Source organism: Dryas octopetala, chromosome 3, assembly GCF_963921425.1.
Source record: "Dryas octopetala chromosome 3, drDryOcto1.1, whole genome shotgun sequence".
NCBI lineage: Eukaryota > Viridiplantae > Streptophyta > Magnoliopsida > Rosales > Rosaceae > Dryas > Dryas octopetala.
Window position 1 is genome coordinate 12,709,258 of NC_141368.1, and position 21,035 is coordinate 12,730,292.

General features: G+C 38.1%; 3 protein-coding genes across 5 annotated transcripts; 1 reads left to right on the forward strand and 2 right to left on the reverse strand.

The window, feature by feature from the left end:
- Nucleotides 1–253: 253 nt before the first annotated feature.
- On the reverse strand, nucleotides 254–1,692 carry LOC147291025 (F-box protein At5g49610-like). Its single transcript, XM_086238382.1, has one exon. The coding sequence runs from the start codon at nucleotides 1,486–1,488 to the stop codon at nucleotides 403–405; it is 1,086 nt and encodes a 361-aa protein (XP_086094508.1). The 5' UTR covers nucleotides 1,489–1,692; the 3' UTR covers nucleotides 254–402.
- Nucleotides 1,693–5,754: 4,062 nt separating this feature from the next.
- LOC147291026 (metacaspase-1-like) lies at nucleotides 5,755–10,436 on the forward strand. 2 transcript variants are annotated; one of them, XM_086235414.1, is made up of 6 exons: nucleotides 5,755–6,212; nucleotides 8,172–8,502; nucleotides 8,939–9,059; nucleotides 9,158–9,289; nucleotides 9,341–9,421; nucleotides 10,029–10,434. In XM_086235414.1, exons 1-6 carry the CDS (start codon nucleotides 5,861–5,863, stop codon nucleotides 10,086–10,088), a joined length of 1,077 nt encoding a protein of 358 aa, XP_086091540.1. In that variant the 5' UTR covers nucleotides 5,755–5,860; the 3' UTR covers nucleotides 10,089–10,434. The 2 variants fall into 2 exon arrangements, with proteins under 2 accessions (XP_086091540.1, XP_086091539.1); XM_086235413.1 differs by having other exon boundaries at nucleotides 9,158–9,421; nucleotides 10,029–10,436.
- A 1,556-nt stretch (nucleotides 10,437–11,992) lies between these two features.
- EIF4G (eukaryotic translation initiation factor 4G) lies at nucleotides 11,993–20,808 on the reverse strand. 2 transcript variants are annotated; one of them, XM_086235447.1, is made up of 10 exons: nucleotides 20,671–20,808; nucleotides 20,301–20,578; nucleotides 19,960–20,099; nucleotides 19,625–19,774; nucleotides 19,318–19,391; nucleotides 19,149–19,205; nucleotides 17,400–18,794; nucleotides 14,139–17,254; nucleotides 12,639–12,833; nucleotides 11,993–12,541 (listed from the first exon to the last, which is right to left on the reverse strand). In XM_086235447.1, the coding sequence occupies exons 2-10, from the start codon at nucleotides 20,459–20,461 to the stop codon at nucleotides 12,211–12,213; spliced, it is 5,619 nt and encodes a 1,872-aa protein (XP_086091573.1). In that variant the 5' UTR covers nucleotides 20,462–20,578; nucleotides 20,671–20,808; the 3' UTR covers nucleotides 11,993–12,210. The 2 variants fall into 2 exon arrangements, with proteins under 2 accessions (XP_086091573.1, XP_086091574.1); XM_086235448.1 differs by having other exon boundaries at nucleotides 20,301–20,516; nucleotides 20,671–20,807.
- Nucleotides 20,809–21,035: the final 227 nt, after the last annotated feature.

Sequence of the window (21,035 nt, forward strand, 5' to 3'; positions counted from 1 at the left end):
TAAACAGTCATGATGTAATATTTATCTTATTCACAACAGCATGGATTCCCAAGATGATATCCCTATTTCCAGATTAACTGACTTAACTGTCCATGGAGTCTCAATTCAGCTCTGATATATTCAGAGTCCCAACTCCAAACAATTACAAACTGGAAATTTTACCATAGAAGACGATCTTCTCATTATTGTTTGGATGCAGAGCAATGGAATGAAAACAAAAAAACAAGGCTGATTGGGATGAAAATAAGTCCTCAAATTAAATACATGAATGGAGATCTATAAATACATGAAATATATATATCAGTCCTCAAAATAAACTCAGAATGAGTCTCTAATGTGTTCACAATGCATATATCAGTTTCGAGTTTAGTTATTAAAAAAAACCAAAAGAGAACTCAGAACTTAGTTGAGGAAAACTAGACTCTCTCTATAACCATAGATGTAACCCTGCTTTCCGAACATTTTGATTCCAATGTCCTTAACTTGTTGTGATTTAGGATCGTATAAAACCAAATTTTGAGGATGCCAAAAGTCCTGTGGATCCAGATCTCCACTTGGCGTAGCAAAATGAACTAGACCATTTGTTGTAAAGCCTATTGGCCATTGTATCTTCTCACAAGCTGGAAGAAGAACCGTGCAAATGATTTTCCAAGTATCCATTTCCATAACCCACAAGTCACAGTACTGATCCTTCTCATCTTTTCTCAGATGGAGCAGAGAAAGTGATTTCTCAAGCACTTGAATACGAATTTCCGGGCACGGGCTCTGATGCAGTGTATCAGGAAGTAGCACCTTTTGGAAGATCTCACTGTCCATATGAAACGAAAGGATGAAGTTGCATTGTGTAGAGTATTCCCAAATTGTCCAATACACAACTCCATTCAAGCATGCACACTCACCCTGTACCGAATCGCCGTATGAAACTTGGAGAACTGCACTAAATTTTCTCCAAGAATCCGAGTTAAGACTGTAAACCTCAACATCGTAGACAGCCAAATACCCCACAATTCTCACAACTTTATAATCGTTTTCCCTACAATGGAACCCGAACCCAAGAGCAAGGAAATTGATGATAATGCGAGAATACATATAATCGCTTCCACCAATGAGACTTTTGGGAAGTGTCTTAAATTTTCTGATTGATGGATTCCACAAATATAGAGGATCCCCAAATGTACGATAAGATATGCAAAGCAACCCGTTGCATGAACCATAAACTTCGAAATATAAATTATTCTCGTGCCTAGGAAACTCTACATCCAAACACTTTGCAAATGTTTCAGCACAAAAGAGTGACAAGCACTCTCTGTTGGTAGTTTGGATAAGTAAATAATTGCAAGCACTTCTCACAAGATGATCGTTCATGAATCTCGGGCTGCTAATTAAAGTGTTCCAAGATTTAGGAACACATCTGAACCGTAATAGAGATTTCACAGGTAATCTTGCAATGATTTCAAACAAGAAATCTTGGGGTATGTCTTTGAACATGTTGGAAACAAAAACGTATGGATACCAATTTCAACTGATAATTCCAATAAAATTAGCAGAAACCCACCTCAACAAAAGTCTTGAACGTACCAAATTCCTGCAACTGAGCAACAAACGCAGAGAATTCCAGGAGCGGCGCGATCGAGCAACTGAGGTTCTGGAGATAGCCAGTAGTTCAAGGGTTAGGACTTTCAGAGAGGAAAGGTTCTGGAGTAGTCAGTAGTTGATGAGTCCATTTTCGCTCACCTTTTGTAGTCAGTAATCAGTAGTTGGAGAGCATTACCAGCACGGTGATGGATGACACTTGTCACAAAAAAGTGATCATGTAACATGTGTTATTCATCCATCATAATGATAATACTCACCATAGTAACGAAAATGAATCCATAATTGATTTCAAGTTTTCAATGTAGAATCGATTTACATATTTTTTGGTCAAAAGATTTGCTTTGCATATACATAGATGATTCATGTCCTAAAAGGTGATCCCAACTCAGATTTTGTTGAATTTTAAAATTCCAACAAAATTTAAGTGTTCATAAAAATTAGGATTTTAATAGAATTTAAAATTAAGATTGTAATGGATTTCATAAAAATTGTGTCCTCAATTCAGATTTTAATAGATTTCTTAAAAATTCAACTGTCTTAAAAAACTAATGAATTTTATTAAGTGGTTGATTTAGATAGATTTTGTTCGAATAACAATTAAGACCATTAGAATTATTCTAGCCTTTTCCCCGTGAATTTTGATAGATTCTATAAAAGTGTATAAGAATTCAAAGAATTTATGAAATCTGCAAACTACTTTAAAATTCATTAAAATCCTATTGGCAAAAGTCACTAGATCCAAAGTTTTGATTCCTTTTTTTTGTCTTTACTGTTGCCAAGGAGTTAAATTTCGATTTTTGGGGGTATCGAAATTTTAACACACATTCGTCAATATTTCGTGATAATTTCGTCGAAAAGTTCGAAATTTCAAAAATTTTGCTCACACCCCATGTTCTTCCCCTGTTCAAGGCTTCAAGCTCAATTTTCTTCCCAGTAATCTGTTTTGTGGTTTTTGGTAAATGAGTTTTGGTTTTTGTGCTTAGATTAATGGATGGTCTTGAAGGAGATCAAAAATTTGTATAAGAGTTCTAGGAGAGAGAAGAGATCGGGGAGGAAGAGAGGGCGATCGGGGAGGAAGAGAAGAGATGTAGTCAAACTAGGAGAGGGAGGAGAGAGAAAAGATGCAGTGGGACTAGGAGAGGAGAGAGAAATCAAAGGGAAGAACGAAGAAGATAAGTCATGGAAAAGAAGAAAATGAAGGAAAGAGAAAATAAGAAAACAAAAAAAAAAAAGTTTAGGGTTTTGTTGTTTTTAAACTCTAAACTCTAATACATTTTTATATAAAAAATAATTAAAAATACTCTAAATGGCCTAAATCCTAATATCTTATATCATATCTTAAAGAATATAGAGTATAAATTATAAAATATATATGGTTTAGTGTATAGATTATTGAGTATAAAGAATATTAGGATATATATATAGTGTATAGGGTTTATTATATAGATTATAGAGTATGAATAATATATTAATTTTATTTAACAGTATTTACCTTCAACGCGCATTATATTCATCTTATATTACATGAACGTATTATATAATTTGGTTTCTCCAATATTTTTTATCAATGTAGTAAATAATATGTTAAATAAACATATGGTAAAGTTTCATTCAAAATTTCTGTATTTTGATAGCAATTTCCGTTATTTTTGCCTAATTTTTGTCAAAATTTAAAGTTTATCGAATTTTCCGTCAAGATTCTGCGAAATTCGAAATTTTAGTCCTTGACTATTGTCAAAAACGGTCTCTTTTCTCATTTGTCGCTGCCCTCCGGTGTATCGTAATTATCTGCATAGAAAAATAAGAACCCAATTTTAAAAGGTTAAAGTTTTTTTCCCAATCTTTTTCTACATCTCTTGGCGTGTTTCCAACTTCTATGTTCGAAGGGTTTTTACCGCAGATGAGCTTGATATTTTTTTGCCGATGTATCTAAACTCTGGAGGGTTTTGTTGATTCTGAGGATTTGGAAAGTTGGCCTGGATTCTATATCAAAGTATACTTCGAACATTAATATTATTATGTTCTCTACTGCTACCATCAAGCTATATATTTACGATCATTGTCTCTGGCAGTGAGCTTCGATCGAGACATTTCGATCATCTAGACCAATATCATTAACTTATTGCGATTTAGGATCATATAAAACCAATTTAGAACCCCCATTTTCACTTGGCATAAACATATGAACTCCACCATTTAATGTAAACCCCAATGGCCATTCTATCGGTCCATATTCGATCATCTTTCAGAAGACTAGTTTTGTAAATCATTTTCCAAGTATCCATTTCCATAACCCATATGTCAAAGTAGAAGCGATCCCACAGATATTCATGTTGTCTTAGATGGAAATCATGGAACAAAGAAAGTGATTTCTCAAGCACTCTAATACAAATTTTATTGAACCCCCTTTGCAGTGTATCAGGAAGCATAAGCGTTTGGAAAATCTCACTGACCATATCAAAAGAAAGAATGAATTGGAAATGTGGAAAAAGTTCCTCAGCAACCCAATACACAACTCCATTCAAGTATGCACATGCATCCTCGCTCCAAAATAGACATCACCTGAAACAGGGAGGACTCCTCCTCCTCTATCACTTCTCCAAGAATCCAACCTCAGGCTGTAAATTGATGGATTCCATAGATATATAGGACTCTCCCGAGGCTCATGATATGCATACGTATCATCAAACATGTAAAGCACCTCATTGCAGGAACCATAAACGGAGAAATATAAATTCTCATGCTTAGGAAACTCTAATTAATTCAAACACATAGGAAATGTTCAGCACAAAAGAGGGACAAGCACTTGTTAGTTGTTACTCAAGCTAGATCCTGGATAAGTAAATAATTAATCACAATCAGCACTTTTCATGATATCAATATTGGGTTCGAAATGGGTGTTTATGAACCTTGGGCTACTAATTAGAGTGGTCCAAGATTTTCAAACACATCTGAACCGCAATAGAGATTTCACAGGTAATCTTGGAAGGATTTCAAACAAGATTTCTTCAGGTATGAAATCTTTGAACATGTTGAAAACAAAAATGTATGAATATATATAGAATTCAACCGATTATACCAAGAATATTAGAACATCATCACCATGCATGCGTAGAAACGCACCTCAAAGAGATTACAAGAGAGAATTTGAATCACTGATGGGTCATATATAAGAGACGTCGTTACATAAAGAATGTCATTGAGAGGTGCCGGAGAGTAGTCTTTATATAAAAGGAGTGAAGGATAGGCATATCACTCTTAATTATATGTCAATAGTGAAAATCAATGGTTGCCTTATATGAGGCTTCTTAGTCACCAAGTAACAGGATTTGATGTTAAATATTCTAGAAATTACTTAATAAATTTATGAAAAGGTACGAAAAAATTGATATAAATTGTGGATATCAACTAATTGAGATCATGAGCTGCTTGGCGACCTTTTGTTTACTTCCCCTCCCCAATTTGTTGTAAGCCTCCTTGATGCTGATTGTTTGGGCTTGTCTAATTAAGCCCATGTCTGTTCTTACTTCTTAGTTTGTTTGTTTGTTTTCGGGCCTCCAATATTTTACCCCCAAAAAAAAAAATCTCATATATAGAGTTCTTCATGAAAAACAAATTAAATGCAGAAGAGAAATAGATAGATGGAGAGGCTGGGTAGGAAGAAATTAGGCAAATCAATCCAATGTGCATAACTAAATGGATAATGAAGAAAAATCAACTCGGCCCACTTTTAAAAGCCCATTCTAGGAATTAAAAATTTAAAATGTTACCGGCCTTCTCCACGAAAACCTGGATCGATATATGATGTTTGTTTTATACTAAAACATCCATATACGGCGATATATAATATATATCTGATACCAAACGTCTTTCTACTGTGAGACATTATATCAAATTTGAGAATGTAAATTTTATCCTATATTAAAAAAATATAATATTACCTAAGTGCTTATAAGGGTCTTAAGCCTGCCCCTACATTTCCAATTAATCTTGTACATGACCCTGATCTCCCATATCACTCTATTAATTATTGTTCCTTAAAAATCATGAATATATGAGCAGAAACGTGTATTATTGTGAAAGAAAATATTCGAACCCGTGTTAAGACTTTCTTTGCCCACCTGTTTTTTCTTTGCCTACCTGTTTATTAGACCCATCTCTCTCTCTCTCTGAATATCTCTCTGACATTCTACAAATTGTGAAATTCAATTCGATTACCATTCTACCCCTGCCCTCTCCTTCAAATTCAACCACCACCACCACCATGTCCATGCTGGTGAATTGCTCCAACTGCCACACCCCTCTCCAGCTGCCCCCCGGCGGCGCCGACTCCATCCGCTGCTCCATCTGCCAGGCCGTCACCCTCATCGCCGCCGACCCACGCGCCCTCCCTCACCCGCCCTCCTCCCACGCGCCTCCCCCTCCCTCCCCCTACAACCACGCGCCTCCCGGCCCTCCGCCCAACGCGCACGGACGCAAGAAGGCTGTGATCTGCGGGATATCGTATAAGTACTCGAGGCATGAGCTGAAGGGGTGCATCAACGATGCCAAGTGCATGCGCTTTCTCCTCATCAACAAGTTCAAGTTTCCAGAAGATTCCATTGTCATGCTCACTGGTATACATAACATATTAGTATATTACATATTTGTACTTGTGCCATGTATATGTTCTGTTTGTTTGCTGTGAATTCTCATATTGGTTAGCATTGCAAACTCGCAATGTGATTTGGTTTGGTTTTCTAGCGGTGTGATTTGCTTTGATATGTTTTCGAGGATGCCCAATTGAAAAAAAAAATTTTGGGTTGGACCTTTTATACCAAAAAGGTTGAAGCTTTGGGGTATTGTTTATGAGGAGGAAGGTTTGGAACTTTGGATGAGAAATGCAGCTGAATATCTTATTAAGTAAAAGTTTCAAATGGGAAATTGGATCATTTGAAGTGGGTTTGGCCTGTTTAGGATAGCAGAGAAGAGAAGAGATGGGTGAACAACTGTTGGTTCTGCAAAAAGTGGGATTTGTGCTTGTGGAAAGAATCATTGGTGATGAAGAAAATGGCCCAAGATTTTGTGAGTAATGTGGAGGACTTGACGATGCCCAAGTGAAAAACTTTTGATTGGACTTTGTGGGCCAAAAAGGTTGAAGCTTTGAGAGTAGTGTTTATGAGGAGGAAGGTTTGGAACTTTGAATGAGAAATGTAGCAGAATATCTTATCAAGTAAAAGTCCGAATAGGAAAGTGGATCATTTGAAGTGGATTAGGCCATTTAAGATAGCAGAGTAGAGAAGAGATGGGGGAAGGACTGTTGGTTCTTCAAAATAGTGGGATTTTTGTTTGGGGAAAGAATCATTGGTGATGAAGAAAATGAGTGGAGTACTTAAATTGCAATGCGTGCATTATGCTTGATAAACTAATTACCAATGTCTAATTGTAGCAAACAACTGGCTTGATATTAATAATTATTCTATTAATGACCCTTCATCTTCACTCAAGAGCATCAGATGATTGATGACATTACTTATCAGGAAAAAACAATAAAGTAAAATATCAGCTGATGTAAGGTTACTCGGTCCATCTTTCAACTTGCTAGCTGAACAAGTTAGTTACCAACAATTGGCCTGACGACGGGTGTGGCATATGGGAACTTGCAGATGACAAATGTTGTGCATGATTTGATAATTAGATCATTAGTGAGCTTATTCTATTTTAGACTTTTGAATACTTGTGTGCCTGCCTCATTCTAATTCCATAGGAACCTTATAGATCTTATTTTATGGATACACAGAGCTGAGTCTAGGAAGTGACCTTTTAGTTGCATTGGGTAATGTTATGTGGAATTTTTAAACATTTGTGAGAGCAATGGTCATTTCATTAGCAAGACAAGGAGTTGGTGAAGTGGCTTAAAGCCTTGGCGATGCAGGATATTTGGCTTAGGGCAGTTCTGAAAAATAACTGATAGAAAAAACTAGAGCTAGCCTATTTTAAGTGCAGGTGGTAGATATGTGTCTGGAAAACATTTATTCCAACTGAAGGCTGGCAGATGGCTTGGTACTTTCAGGATCATGTTGCATCTCTTGTATTGTTGTCATTTACAGTTGAAAGCACTAAAATTGCGATAAGTAATTTTTTTTTTTTTTTCTTGTGGCTTCACTCTGCTCATCATCGGTAGTTGATAAAAGGGAATATTTCTGCCAGCATATCATTTCTACATGTCTTCACTTTTAAAAAAAAAAAAAAAAAAAAAAAAATCTTGATAGCCTTTGCCCTCATAATATCAAAATTTGTCTGCTTTTTCTTTGTAACCAAACAACACAAAGTAAATGTTTGTGTTGGAATTGAGCTGCTAAAAATTTCAGAGGTTCAGCTTTATTACATTTTTCTTTTCAAAAGTTATTGTTTTCAATATAGAATTACAATTCAAGTACACAGTAATTGGAAATATTTTTCGATGCTTTAACTCACTTTCTGAACCCTTTGACAGATTATATTTTATTTTCTTATTTTTAATAACATGTCTACTGTTCAGATCAACAATAAAAAACATGTATACTGTTAATTTTTACCCATATTTGGAACTGCAGAAGAAGAAACTCACCCAGCAAAGATTCCAACTAAATACAATATTAGAATGGCATTACATTGGCTTGTACAAGGCTGTCAACCAGGTGACTCCCTCGTTTTTCATTACTCTGGTCACGGTTCACGGCAGAGGGATTTTAATGGTGATGAAGTTGATGGATATAATGAAACCCTTTGTCCCCTTGACTTCGAAACTCAGGGTATGATTGTTGATGATGAAATAAATGTAACAATTGTTAGGCCAATTCCGCATGGGGTTAAGCTTCATGCAATAATAGATGCTTGTCATAGTGGCACTGCACTAGATTTGCCATTCCTCTGCAGAATGAACAGGTTAGTTTCCATTAAATATGTCACGATCTGTAAATTCACTTTTGTATGCATATTATTTTATTAGGAAATGGAACTGTATATAAAATCCAAAATTACCATTCCCTAATTTTTGTATGGTACATTGGTGGACTTCAAGTAGTTTTAGCCCAATGCTTTACCAAGTTCTATATGGTACATGGGTCCTTCACTATGTTGGTGTAACCTGAACTTGTGCATGTATAATCGAATTATATGCAGTTACATATTATGTTTATGAGTGTTGTCATCATTGTTAAACTGTTTTATATTCCTATTCCTCAGTTCCAATGTTCTCTTTAAAATTTCAAGTCTTTTCTCTTACTGAATTAGTTTTTCAGTCTTTGTGTCTACCTACTCGATTACCCCTTGTCTAAGATAAGATTTCTTATTATGGATAAATTTTCCCTTCTTGATTTAGGAGCGGACAGTATGTATGGGAGGATCATCGCCCTCGATCAGGTGTATGGAAAGGAACAAGTGGTGGAGAAGTTATTTCTTTCAGTGGTTGTGATGATGATCAAACCTCTGCTGATACATCTGTAAGTTTGAAAAGAAGAAAAGGGTCTTGAGTTTAGTAAAATTTATAGTTTGAATTTCAATACGAACAATGTCTGATCTTATGCTTTTTTGGGAACAGGCTCTATCAAGGATCACATCAACGGGTGCCATGACTTTCTGCTTCATCCAAGCAGTTGAGCATGCACAGGCAGCCACATATGGAAGCATGCTTAGTTCTATGCGTTCTGCCATTCGAAGTACAGGTAGTACGGGTGGCAGTGGTGGTGTTACATCTCTTGTCAGCGGCCTTGGTGGTGGTGGTGGTGGTGGTGGTGGTGGTGGTGTTACGTCTCTTGTCAGCATGCTTCTGACTGGAAGCAGTGCCAGTGTTGGGCTAAGACAGGTAACTTGCACAACCATTTTTATTAGTTTTTGAAGTTAAAACGTGATTTATAATTAAGGGTGGCAATTTTTAACGGATATGATAACACGACTCCAATCTAACATCAAGTTAGTGGGTTTGTTGGCCATTACTTGACATGAATCCATATATTACACAACTATGAGCACATGAATAATAAACTAGTATGGTTAGTGTCAAACACGACAAATTCGTTAACTACTATTCTATGAAAGAAATAATTAAGTTTTCTCATTTCTTAATATGTATTGTATGAATTCTATTTTTTATGATTTTTTTATTAATAGGATCAAGTGAATTTTTATTTCATGAGTAATGTATGGGTAATAGGTTTGGTGTAGAAAAGAAGAAAATTTGGTTCACTATGTATCATACAACACCAACACAATTCACTATGGGATTTCTATAAGAAAACATAGAGATGAGTTTTGTTGTAAGTGACTAAAGGCTTGAGCATTCACCAAATGATCCTGTGACAAACTCATTAGGTTATCAGCATCCAATACAATCTTATAATTCTCATTGATTTTATTTGAGCACACAATGAATTTCTATTGACTGATGTGCCATTCTGTTTTGCTTGTTACAGGAGCCGCAATTGACTGCCTGCGAGCCATTCGATGTGTATACGAAACCTTTCACCCTATGACTTTTCTGTATATGCATAGATTAACATATATAGATTATATTGCGGAAAAAGGTATTTTAGGATTTAAATTTTTTGATGATAGTAATGAATAATAGATATATACAACATTATTTGATTTTTTTGATGAAACAAGACGTGCATTTTTATGATGTATCCCAAATCCTCAATACATGGCATTGTGAATTATAGTGTGTTTACTTGTTACCATTCTGGTCTTAACAAAACAATTTGAGAGAGAAGCTGGCTGAATGGAATGCATGCGTATGAAAGAGGATTCTTGAATCACCAGAAATTCCATGAAAAAGAAAATTAGGCAATCCATGCTTAGAATATATGGAAATATCATATATATATAGATTTTTTTTTTTAAGGAAAAAAGAGGATAAGACATGGCAAAAGCCAAAGACGGTTGTTAAAATGCCGCAAAATTCTTGTACACTAGCTCGCACCTTGAATGTCCACGAACAACAGCAGTGATAAAAATTCTATTTGTATTGCTCCTTTGGTTCATTACTTTATTTTTTGGGCTAGATTATGCAAACAAATTACTATGATTGTACTGGTCTTTGGGAAGAGCAAAAAATACCAAATACCATTATGCGCAAAAGTATAATTAATCCGTAATATACATTATAAAATGAACGACCTATAACCATTTTTGTTTATAAACATTGTAGTTCCCTTCGTTTTTGTTGTTTTACCACATTTGTAGTTCCCTTTGTCCTCACGTACTTGACCTCTTTTTAAAGGATAATTTGGTCATTCTTGCCATTCTAGCAGCAAAAATACAGACTCACCTCCAATATCTATTTTGCATATAGCATTAACAAACCTCTGATTCTCATACCCATTACCCAATTCAAAGCAATCGATAAATGAGAGAGATGTTTGCATATACCCTTCTCATTTGGACTTATCTATGATTGACCCGAAATTTGACTAAGCATGAAGGAGAAGGTGATCATCAAATTTTATTCCTTGAGGCAATTGAAAACTGAGAAACGATAAAAGCTCTGCCCTGCCCTGTATTCAAAACTTTTTGTTTGGCATGAGTAGGTGCTAGTGTTAAAGCCACCAAAACAGTCTTAATTAAACTCTTAGTGAGCATCGACCCTTAAGCATATGAGGAATGGAATGTCGTTTTGTAAATGAATAATCCTGGCCACAAGTAGCAGCCAGGCAAAGGAACAACAGCCCCTCTCATTCTCTCTAGTCTCCCTCTCTTTCTTTTTTTCTTTCTCTCTCTCTCTTCGTAGCCATGGCCTCGACGGAATCGGGTCGGGTTGGACCTTGATCTGGTGTGGCACGGTGGCAGCCATGCTATTCTGGCTTCGCACGTCGACTGTGCCCTCGCATCTCTCTGTTTTGTATTTACTTTTTATTTTTTGTTTAAATTTTCAGTTTTAGTTTTTTATTTTTCAGTTGTGATCAAATTGATGGATTCTATTTAGTGGTCGAATTTTGGTTCTATGGTGGTTTTGGAGCTGTAATTTTGATTGGGGTTAGGTGATTGGTGGTTTTGGTGATTTGGGCATGAAAACCCAGAAAAAGAACCAAAAAATGCTCATCAACCGGTGAGCATTTGGTGATTTGAATCATCAAGATGCAGAGAGAGAGAGAGAGAGAGAGAGAGAGAGAGAGAGAGAAATAGGAGGAGGTGCGCGGCTAACAAGGATGGTGGTCCGGCTGATGGGGGAGGGTAGCAGGGTGAAGAAGGTGGTGGTGGTGGGTTGCTGTCGGTGGTGGAAGGGAAGAGGGGGGGGGGGGGGGGTGGATGTGTTTTGAATCTGAGATTCAATTCTATCCTTTTGCAATAGATTCAAATATCAATAAATTATCATGAAAGAAAAAATATGATGAGACGCAGTCACGCAGGTGAACTCCAAGGCTCAAATGATAAGAGAGACCTGAAAATTTGATGCTCAATTGAACCTTTCATAACTGCAGTAAATATTTTCAACAAATAACATTAAACCATGGAGAATGACAACCCCATATATAATAATTCCCAATCCCCCACCAAGAAAAATATTTTTGCAAATTCATCAAAGTACCCTAAAGCACTAAGCCATGAATTTGTATTCCTCTTTTTCTAACACGATTACAATGAGCATCACTATCTCTAAATAAATTTCTCTAGTATTCTTGATTTATGAGGATCTGGAGGCCGAAAAGTCTCCAACCGCAAGTTGGAGGCTGTACGAATCTCATTCAAAACACTCTCTCCTTTCTCTGATTTAATAATCTCCAGGATATTTCCAAGAACATTGCCTGCAAGCCCAACTTTCAGAAGATGCCCTGGCTCCTCTCCACCTTCATATATTAATTGCCCAATCTGCTTCAAGGAAACAACATTTTCTAAAATGACTTTGGCAAATATAAGGCCAAGAAATTCTGGTGCTCTAGGGGCATCATTCACAGCATCCTCCAAGGTGGAAAGAACGGTTTCAAACCTGTGCAGATGAAGAAGAAATTAAATAAAAGAAAAACCCACATGATACAAAAAGCCATCAATTTCAACAACTAATGGAAAAAGTGAGCTTTCCCTACCCTTTGATGAGCTGGGATTGACTCAAAGCACCATCATGCGACGTTGTAAGATTGACGAGAAGCTTTGCCAAGAGATCTCTTTCTGTGTCCTTCCTCTCAAAAGAGTCTGTGACCCAAAGAGATATCATCAACGGATGGAAGCTTGGTGAGTTCAAGTCTTTAATGCATAAAGCAACTTCTTTCTCGTCTCGGGCACTAAGATATAAAGAAAAAAATATTATTAAGAATGAGCATAGTGGAAGCTCCAACTTATTAAGAATCTCAATAAGAATAAGCAGGTAACAATGTAACATGTAGGAAGCTCACATATATATTAGACATATATAGCACCCATCCCAGTTGTAAGATCATCCATATAGAAATATGAGCAGTGAAATATCAACAACGTATTAGATTGGGTTTTTAGCAAAGTATTAAATTTTCTTGAAGATTTGATAACCATGTGTCTATTCAATTGCCCAAAACAAATTACACACACACAGAAAGCAAGAAGGCAGATAGGCATCCATAAAATTAACAGGTCCGTATGAAAACTGAGAAACAGTAGTATTATAAATCTCTTCGCCTGTTAAAATTTAAAAAATTAACAGGTACATATGTAAACCTGCAGGGATACATGCTAAATGATCCAATTTCCTTATTTCTATATATTCCTAAGTTATGCAAAGAAATTAACTTCCAAAAGACTGCATCAGCACTTAAAGCCTAATTTTCCCTATAGAGATGGAAAAACATAAAGATTTAAACACTTGCAAGTATAATGTTCATCTGCTAGCACGACAACTAAAACAACCTGACCAACTGCATAGCAAGTGAATTTGCCTACAATTACAGATGAGTTCGTTATCAAAAGCAATTTCAGAGTAGATAGATATCACAGTTGTATGGCCCCTATATTCTTTTTCTTTTCTTTTTTCTAACATGAATTTTTAAACATAGGACCCTCACCTTACTCATCCCATGGCAAACTAAGGCTCAAATGTCAGAAAGTGAGCACAAATTGTGACTACCATTTCATAACTGTAAAACAGGCAATCACCAAAAAGTTCCTGCATCCCAACTATAATCCTATTTTTTTTTTCTTTTCATTTGTCTTTTGTCTTTTGTACCATTTAATCAAATACTAATTGCATTAGGTCAAAAGAAAAAAGAAGAACACAGAAGTCCATCCATCACAGACTTTAATTGCCTGTGAAGACAGTTTCAATTCCAGAGAAACAAACAAATGCATCCTTTTTTTTTGGTCAAAACAAATGCATCCTTGATTCATACAAATGGAAGTTGACCAACCATTACTCCCAAGTCCTATCCATTCCCCAAGGCACGGCACATATGCTTAACTTTTCTTTCGTGAAATCAATAGACAATCACATTGAACAATTATAGACAGATTTTTTTGCAAGCACCTGAGAAATATCACATGGTTTCCTGGAAAATTATTGAACTAAGAAAATAATATGACAAATTAGAACAGTAAGTACACATGGGATAATAATATACCTGTAAAATTCTTTAATTGCTAGCAAGGACATATCTCTAAGACGTTCTTCAGTCGGCACCTTTTCTGAAGGAGCATTTTGTGTTAAAGCTGCGCCCTGTACACGTTTGGGTGGCGAAGTTGGAAGAGATCTATCAAAACTACGATCTGAATTCCTTGGGTCCCTACCACCAAAATTTATATTACGCTCAGGTGCACTTGACTGATCAAAAGCAGCCGGACCTGCAAATCTATCTGGCATGTGTCTTGGCACAAGATCCTCCCTTGGGAGGTAAGTTGTTGCCCGCTCTGAAAGAGAACTGAAACCATTCAAACCAGCTGCCATCCTCCTGGAGTCTCCAGCACTAGGAATCTCAGTGAGAGGAGCAGGTGACATTGATAGTGATCCTCTGGACATTCCTCTGGCAAGACCACCCTGGGGACCCAAAGTAATAGAATCGTCACCAAGGGGTCTTTGAGTCAAGGGAACTGACAAGGTCCTACTCTCATATGAATGTCTTTCATCTATACGCGCATCCTGACTGCCATAACCGCGAACCTGAGTTGGCATACCACGGAAACCACCCGTCTGGGGATTTGGTGAAGATAACATAGGTGATCCTCTTGGACTGAAATCCATAGGAGCCCCCCTTCTAGCTGATGGGTTGATTCCTGGACCACGACCCAGCCTACTAGTCTGTGCCTGTCGTTCTTGTGCAGCATCTCTGTGTACTTCCTCAATCTTTTTCGGTCCTTCAACTTTCCGCCTCTGTTGCCACTTATTCCTTCTGAGATCAATTGCATCCTTCAGCATGAACCTAACTCTCGAAGATAATTTCATGTTATTCGATAAGCTTTTCATCCTATCAAAATATGCATCCATGTGCTCCTTGGCTTTTGGATGATCAATCATCTCCCCAATTGTACTCATCAATTTGCACAAAGCTTCAATATCCTCCTCATCTGGAGTCTGTTGCTGACCTAACAACTTTTTAATGCACTCATGCATTATTCTCTCAGTCAACATTTTCTTTTTGTACAACTCCCCAATTAATCTAATGTTACCTAACATTCTTCTTCGCGCTTTAATTCTTTTCTCTTCTCTTTCCTCTTCAGACTGCTTCACCTCACCCTCCTCATCAGCCTTATTGGCTTCCTCTTGCTCTCTTTCTCCCCTCTCAAATTCCACCTGGCAATTGTTCAAAAGCAATCTCTTGAAAGTTACCTTTTCATTGTCTTCACTGAAATCAGGCAACTCCCCAGAAAGATAAAAACAGAAGTTAGCATACATCTCACAGAAAGTAGGCTCCATTAGAGCCTTGTCAAAGATCTGTGAGATGACACCAGTTAGTGTTGTGGCATTATCAATATTAACAGCTTTGACTTGCTCAAATAGTTTTTCAAAATTTTGTGGTGTTAGCTTGTTTAGTATAGCCTTTAACTGCCTTTGCTTGGCCTGCTCTTCATCACTCACTTTACCCACTTCGTACTTCCTCTCAGCTTTGTGCATGATCTGCAATGGAGTCTGAGGAGAAGGCATCAAACCCTTTGGTTGAAAATTCGTAGCTCGCTGCCACCTGTCAGCATCAGGACTATTTCTTTGCATCCCTCCCTGAGGTTGCGTAGGTCCAGGTAGGATCCCTCTAACATGCTGAACTGGTGCACGTGGATTCCTCAAAACACCATAATTTACTCCTTGGCCAGGTCGGAAATTGGCATTACCTCCCTTACTCCATCTATCATCATCAATTATTCCACTCCCACGACGTTCAAGTCTTGCTGCCCCACCTGGCCTGTCAATAATTCTTCCAGGACTAGGTTGCGAATCATAATCAACAGAAGGAGAAGTATTGACATTAGCATTCAAGATTTCTTCTATATCAGACGAAATTTCAAAACCTTCAGGAAGGTCAGTAAATTTCCCAGAATACATCATAAGGAAATCTCTGGAATACTTCTTTGCCCCATGTTCATTTCCATCTTTGTCAGAATGTATCATTCCTCCACGGACCTCTTCTCCATTATCTGAGGTTTCCAGTTTTGGTGTAGAGATATCAGCAGCATCTTCCCAATCTTCGGGCTCAGCTTTACTTGTTGCATCTTCCTCTGTCACTACAGCATCTTGCTGAGAAGCATCAGCAGCTACCTGCTTTGATACTACGCTTGTTGAAGTACTTTCAGTGCTTTCGGGAGATGCAATACCCTTCTTTTCCTCGGGGTTCTTGTATGCCCCATAAAGATCAGAGTTCACACCAGCAGCATCTGCTTTAAGAAGAATTTCTCTTTTTTTCTTCTTCCCTTTTGAAGTAGTACTCTTAGTTCTACTCAGTTCGGGAAGGGGTTTATCCTTTGATCCTGGCACTGCAAGTGACTCCCCACCACTACCAATGTTCTCAATATTTCCCCCACCTCCACCTGTATTCTCCACACTTATCACTTCATGTTTTGAAATTGCACCTGAAAGTTCTGTAGTTTGAACAGGAGCAGACAGCTGATCTACTCTGCCAGATTTTGAAAAGGCAACTTCATTAGTACCCATGCTATCAGTTATGCTTGAAGAGGCGTCCATCCCATCCAGTTCTGCATGGGAACTCACATTTTGGTCCTGCCCTCTTTGTGCAGTTTCAGAGGTTGCAGCAGCATTTCCTTTAGTTGTTTCCTTCACAACAGAATGCTCTGCATCTTCTTTAACAGATTCCAGAGTTTTTACAGAGATGGGTTCTGAAGAAATACCACAACTATTAGTATCCTGTTTGTATCCTTGGGACAAACTTTTCTCTGCCTGTTTTTCTGCTCCCCCCAAGTCATGCTTTCCTTGTTCATCCAGAAGCGAAGAATTATCTACTTGACTGTCATGAACAAAAACTGAGGTATCCACAGCAATCCCAGGACCAGATATTTCAGAAGAGATGGAAATAGTGCCTTCTCCAGTTGTTTCAGCCTTTGATTCAGAAACATCAGCAGTAGCAGCATTAACATCTGACAGTGATTCCTTTACTGATTCTGAAACAGATTCACTACTTACTGGAGCAGGTGTTGTATTGGCTTCTACAGTTTCAGGAACATCACTACTAGAAGATATACCATGTCCTGAAGCCCGAGAGGGAAAGCTTGATGTAGAGCTAGATTGCCCAACAACCTGTGATCAAGGGTATGAAAACATGCCAACAAAAATTCACAAGCCACAGTTAAACATTTATATTTTTTTTATTTTAAAAAAATAAGAATAAAAAGAGGAGAAGAGAAGAGAATTAAGGTTATCTAAGAGTACAGAAAATAAGTACCTGATGCTGTTGTTGGATAATTCCTTTCTTGCCAGGCTTCTTCTGCTGATCTTTAATTGAGTTTGACCGACTAAGTGTTTCCTTGCTTCTGGCATCAGTGGTGGTCACAACCGGTACAGACTCCTCAGATGGAGTAGCTGAAGCAGAGGCCAAAGGATTTGAAGCCTGGCTTTCAACAGAAACAGCAGCAGGTGCACCAACAGATGACTTTTCCGTCACCGGTAATGATTTGAGCACCAATGGGTCACTTCCAGGTTTTGATTGTTGCAGGAAGCCATCGGAAGAAAGCTCAGAATACCTTTGAGGATGAGTTTGGCTAACTTCCCCAGATGGCCTTGAAGGCTTGGGGAATTCACCTTTTTCAACAGCAGCTGCGCTGTTTGGCAATGAGTCAACAACCTTCTCTCCAACAGTGCCACCAGCTGGTTTAACAGTTACAGGAATAGTTGTTGATGGAACAGAGGCAATTAAATTATGTACATCGCGTGCATGTTCCAGATTAGGGGACCCAGACTTACTAACAGGCAGGGAATTATGAGCTGGCGGATTCATGAAAGGTACACCTTGGGGACCCTGGCTCACTGGATAGCTGAATCTCGGTGGCTGTGAATTCGGTGGCATGTGACTACTCGTTAAAGGATGAGAATTTGGAGCTGGAAAATATAGGGAACTACCGGTGTAAGAATTGGTATAATAGCTGGGAGGATGAGAAGGTGCAAATGATGGTATAGGCTGGGACTGAGGAACATTAGGGTGAGTCCTGGGGGCTGATGACCCACCATCTGAATATGAATCTGTCCGTTTATCAAGCCTCAACTCTTCATGTGTATCTGGATGTGTTATCTTCACAGGAGTTTTACGAGGGCCAGCATACTTCCCACCCTGCTGTTGGGGGTATTGTGGGGCTAAGCCCATCCCCAAGTTGCCTAACTGAGGCAGCTGAGGACCCATTTGGGGGGTAAAACTCAGGTTCTGTCCCTGATGCATAATTCCCTGAGACTGCATTGGATGGGGTTGGAGACCTGGAACAAACACCGGCGGCTGCACTTGAGTGCTACCCATTGGTAATGGCATAGGCATTGGCATTTGCATTGAATTGGCACTCATACCCTGAGACTGCATCTGCTGGTTAGGGCCAAACTGAACAGAAACCTGTGGCTGATGAAATGGCATTGACATGGAGATCCCAGCCATTGGATGACCAGAAGGTTTCAGATTTTGGCCAGTAGGGGGTGCAGGTGGTAAGACTTGCACATCCTTTTTAGTCTTGGGTACCAGATGAGCCTCAGCAGCATTAGCTTGGTCGACAGAAGCGTGATCTTTCCTTGGTAACTGCTGCTTAGGAACAGAAGGGGTTGGCTGTGATGGCACAGTTCTAAAGGAATCGTGGCGTGCCTACATGTTTAGAAAAGACAATCAATTTTGCAAATTAATAAAACAAATCAAAAAGTACAACCAGCCAAAAAATTTCAACACTACCCAATGTGACACACTTACTCATGACAATTAAGTGAAAGGTGAGGAAGTTCAAACCAAATTCAAAGGAACCCATATCATATATAACAGAATAATTAAACAAAGAAAGCAATACTTCATATTATTTGCAAAGAGAATGGAATAAAAGGAAGGAAAGGAGCTACGGTGTAGATGCACTTCTGACAAAAAGTATCATGTGTAAATATGTACTTGAACTCATAATAGTATTTATTGACATATAAGCCAGATGGGAGTGAAGGGAAGTATGGTAACCTGGTCACGTTTCTGCTCATCCAAATTTGGGGGAGCTGAGCTAGTTCTAGCAGGAATCTACAAACGAGGGGAACAACGTCACATTTAAATACATGGTCTAAAGTGTTCAGCACTTGAAATACAAGGAAATTGAAAATTTGCATCAAGTTCGACAAGGGTATAGGAATACCTGCATCCCATTCACCAAACCAGGACTTATGGACCCAAACTGAAATGAAAATCCCTTGGACGCATCTCCTGGGGCTAAACCATCAGAAAATGTTAAGAACACAGTTATTAACATCTGTCAACTTACAATGTATCATATTATAAATAAAATGTTCCTGTGTGTGGGAAGTGCATTACTGCATTGCCTATATGAAAGAACAATTTCAAGAGAAGAATTGGCATCATCACATTATTATAACATATGTAAAATATGCTAGCATTCCCAACATCAGGGACAGGAAAATTCGCGGTCCATAGTGTGAACTTACACTTTGCAGGGGCAGTGGGTGCTCTTGTATCGGAAGTCATGGAAGCATTTTGTGAAGTCGGAGCCTTTGGAACTGTTCGGGAGCTTCTCTGAGGGGCTGATGGTTCAGTTTGCTTGGGAGCTGTGCTTACAACCGGTGCATCAGAGACTCCTACATTAAAATCAACCAAATAAATTGCATAATCAAACCAAATGGGAAAAACACATTTTAAAAGGAATTGCATTTTCTTAAATTCCCATATTCCTTCAACCAGGTATAGAAACTTATACAGCATATCACATAAATTCCCAGAATGATATAGAAAAGAGAAAAACTGGGTATTTTGAAATCCATACCATGCAATTGGGGCTGTAGATGGGCTCCATTTTGCACACCACCGCGTGGTGCAGAAGCAATACCCGAATCCGAAGGATTTACAGTGGCTACACTTGCCCTAGATTGCCCTCCTTGTGCATTGTTATTAATCTTCTTAAAACTGAATATTTAAAATAAAAATCATCAAACCCTAATCCCCAACAACCACGTAATTAAAAGCCACAAAAAATAACCCCCATAATTTCACATCACAGTCCAAAGCAACTCAATTGCATAGATTATTAAAATACAACTAAAATTGATCAGAAGCAAACCCTAACATACAGATACATATACAAAATACATAACTGCATATGCACACCTGCGGTTGTTGTTGAGGGAAGGGGCGGGCCCACCGGCGCCGGCGGCGGTGCCCTTACGGTAAGCGGGTGAGAATCCCCTGTGCTGCTGGTTAGAGCTCGCGGATCGCTCTGATTTCCGATACTCCTGGTTCTTATCCGGCCTTGATTGATTGAAGGACATATATTCCAAACCTTAATTCCCAATTTTCTCGTTCAAATTTGAGCCCTTTTTTTCACTGCAACCAAGCACACAGATCCACAAGCCCCAAAATCAAAAACCAACGATACCCACCGAACCCTAGAAAATAAAAATCATATATTTATTCATTCATGCGCATACACAAACAACCCAAGTAATATGACAGTGATTAGGGTTTGATTAGTGTGTACCTGTAGAGTGAGAGAGTGGACAAAGATTAGGGTTTTATAGGGAAACCATGAGAAAGCGCAGAGAGTGATAGAAAAAACTTAAACAGAGAGAGAAACAAAAATGGGTATTTTGGTGTTTTGGTGAGAGAGAGAGGGGGAGGGTGGGTTATTGTGGTAACAAACTGACCCGTCAGGTGGTCAAAAGGTAGGTTTTTTAGGAGATCAGAAATCGAATGGGTCTTCTTGCTCTCCCCTTTTTTCTTTTTACCCCCTCCATTTTCGTAATTTTTTATTATTTTTTTACTTTCTTTTTTAGTTACCATTCAATTTTCTTTGTCTAATTTCCTTTTTTTACCATTCTATTTTGTTTTTATTTCTTTGTATAC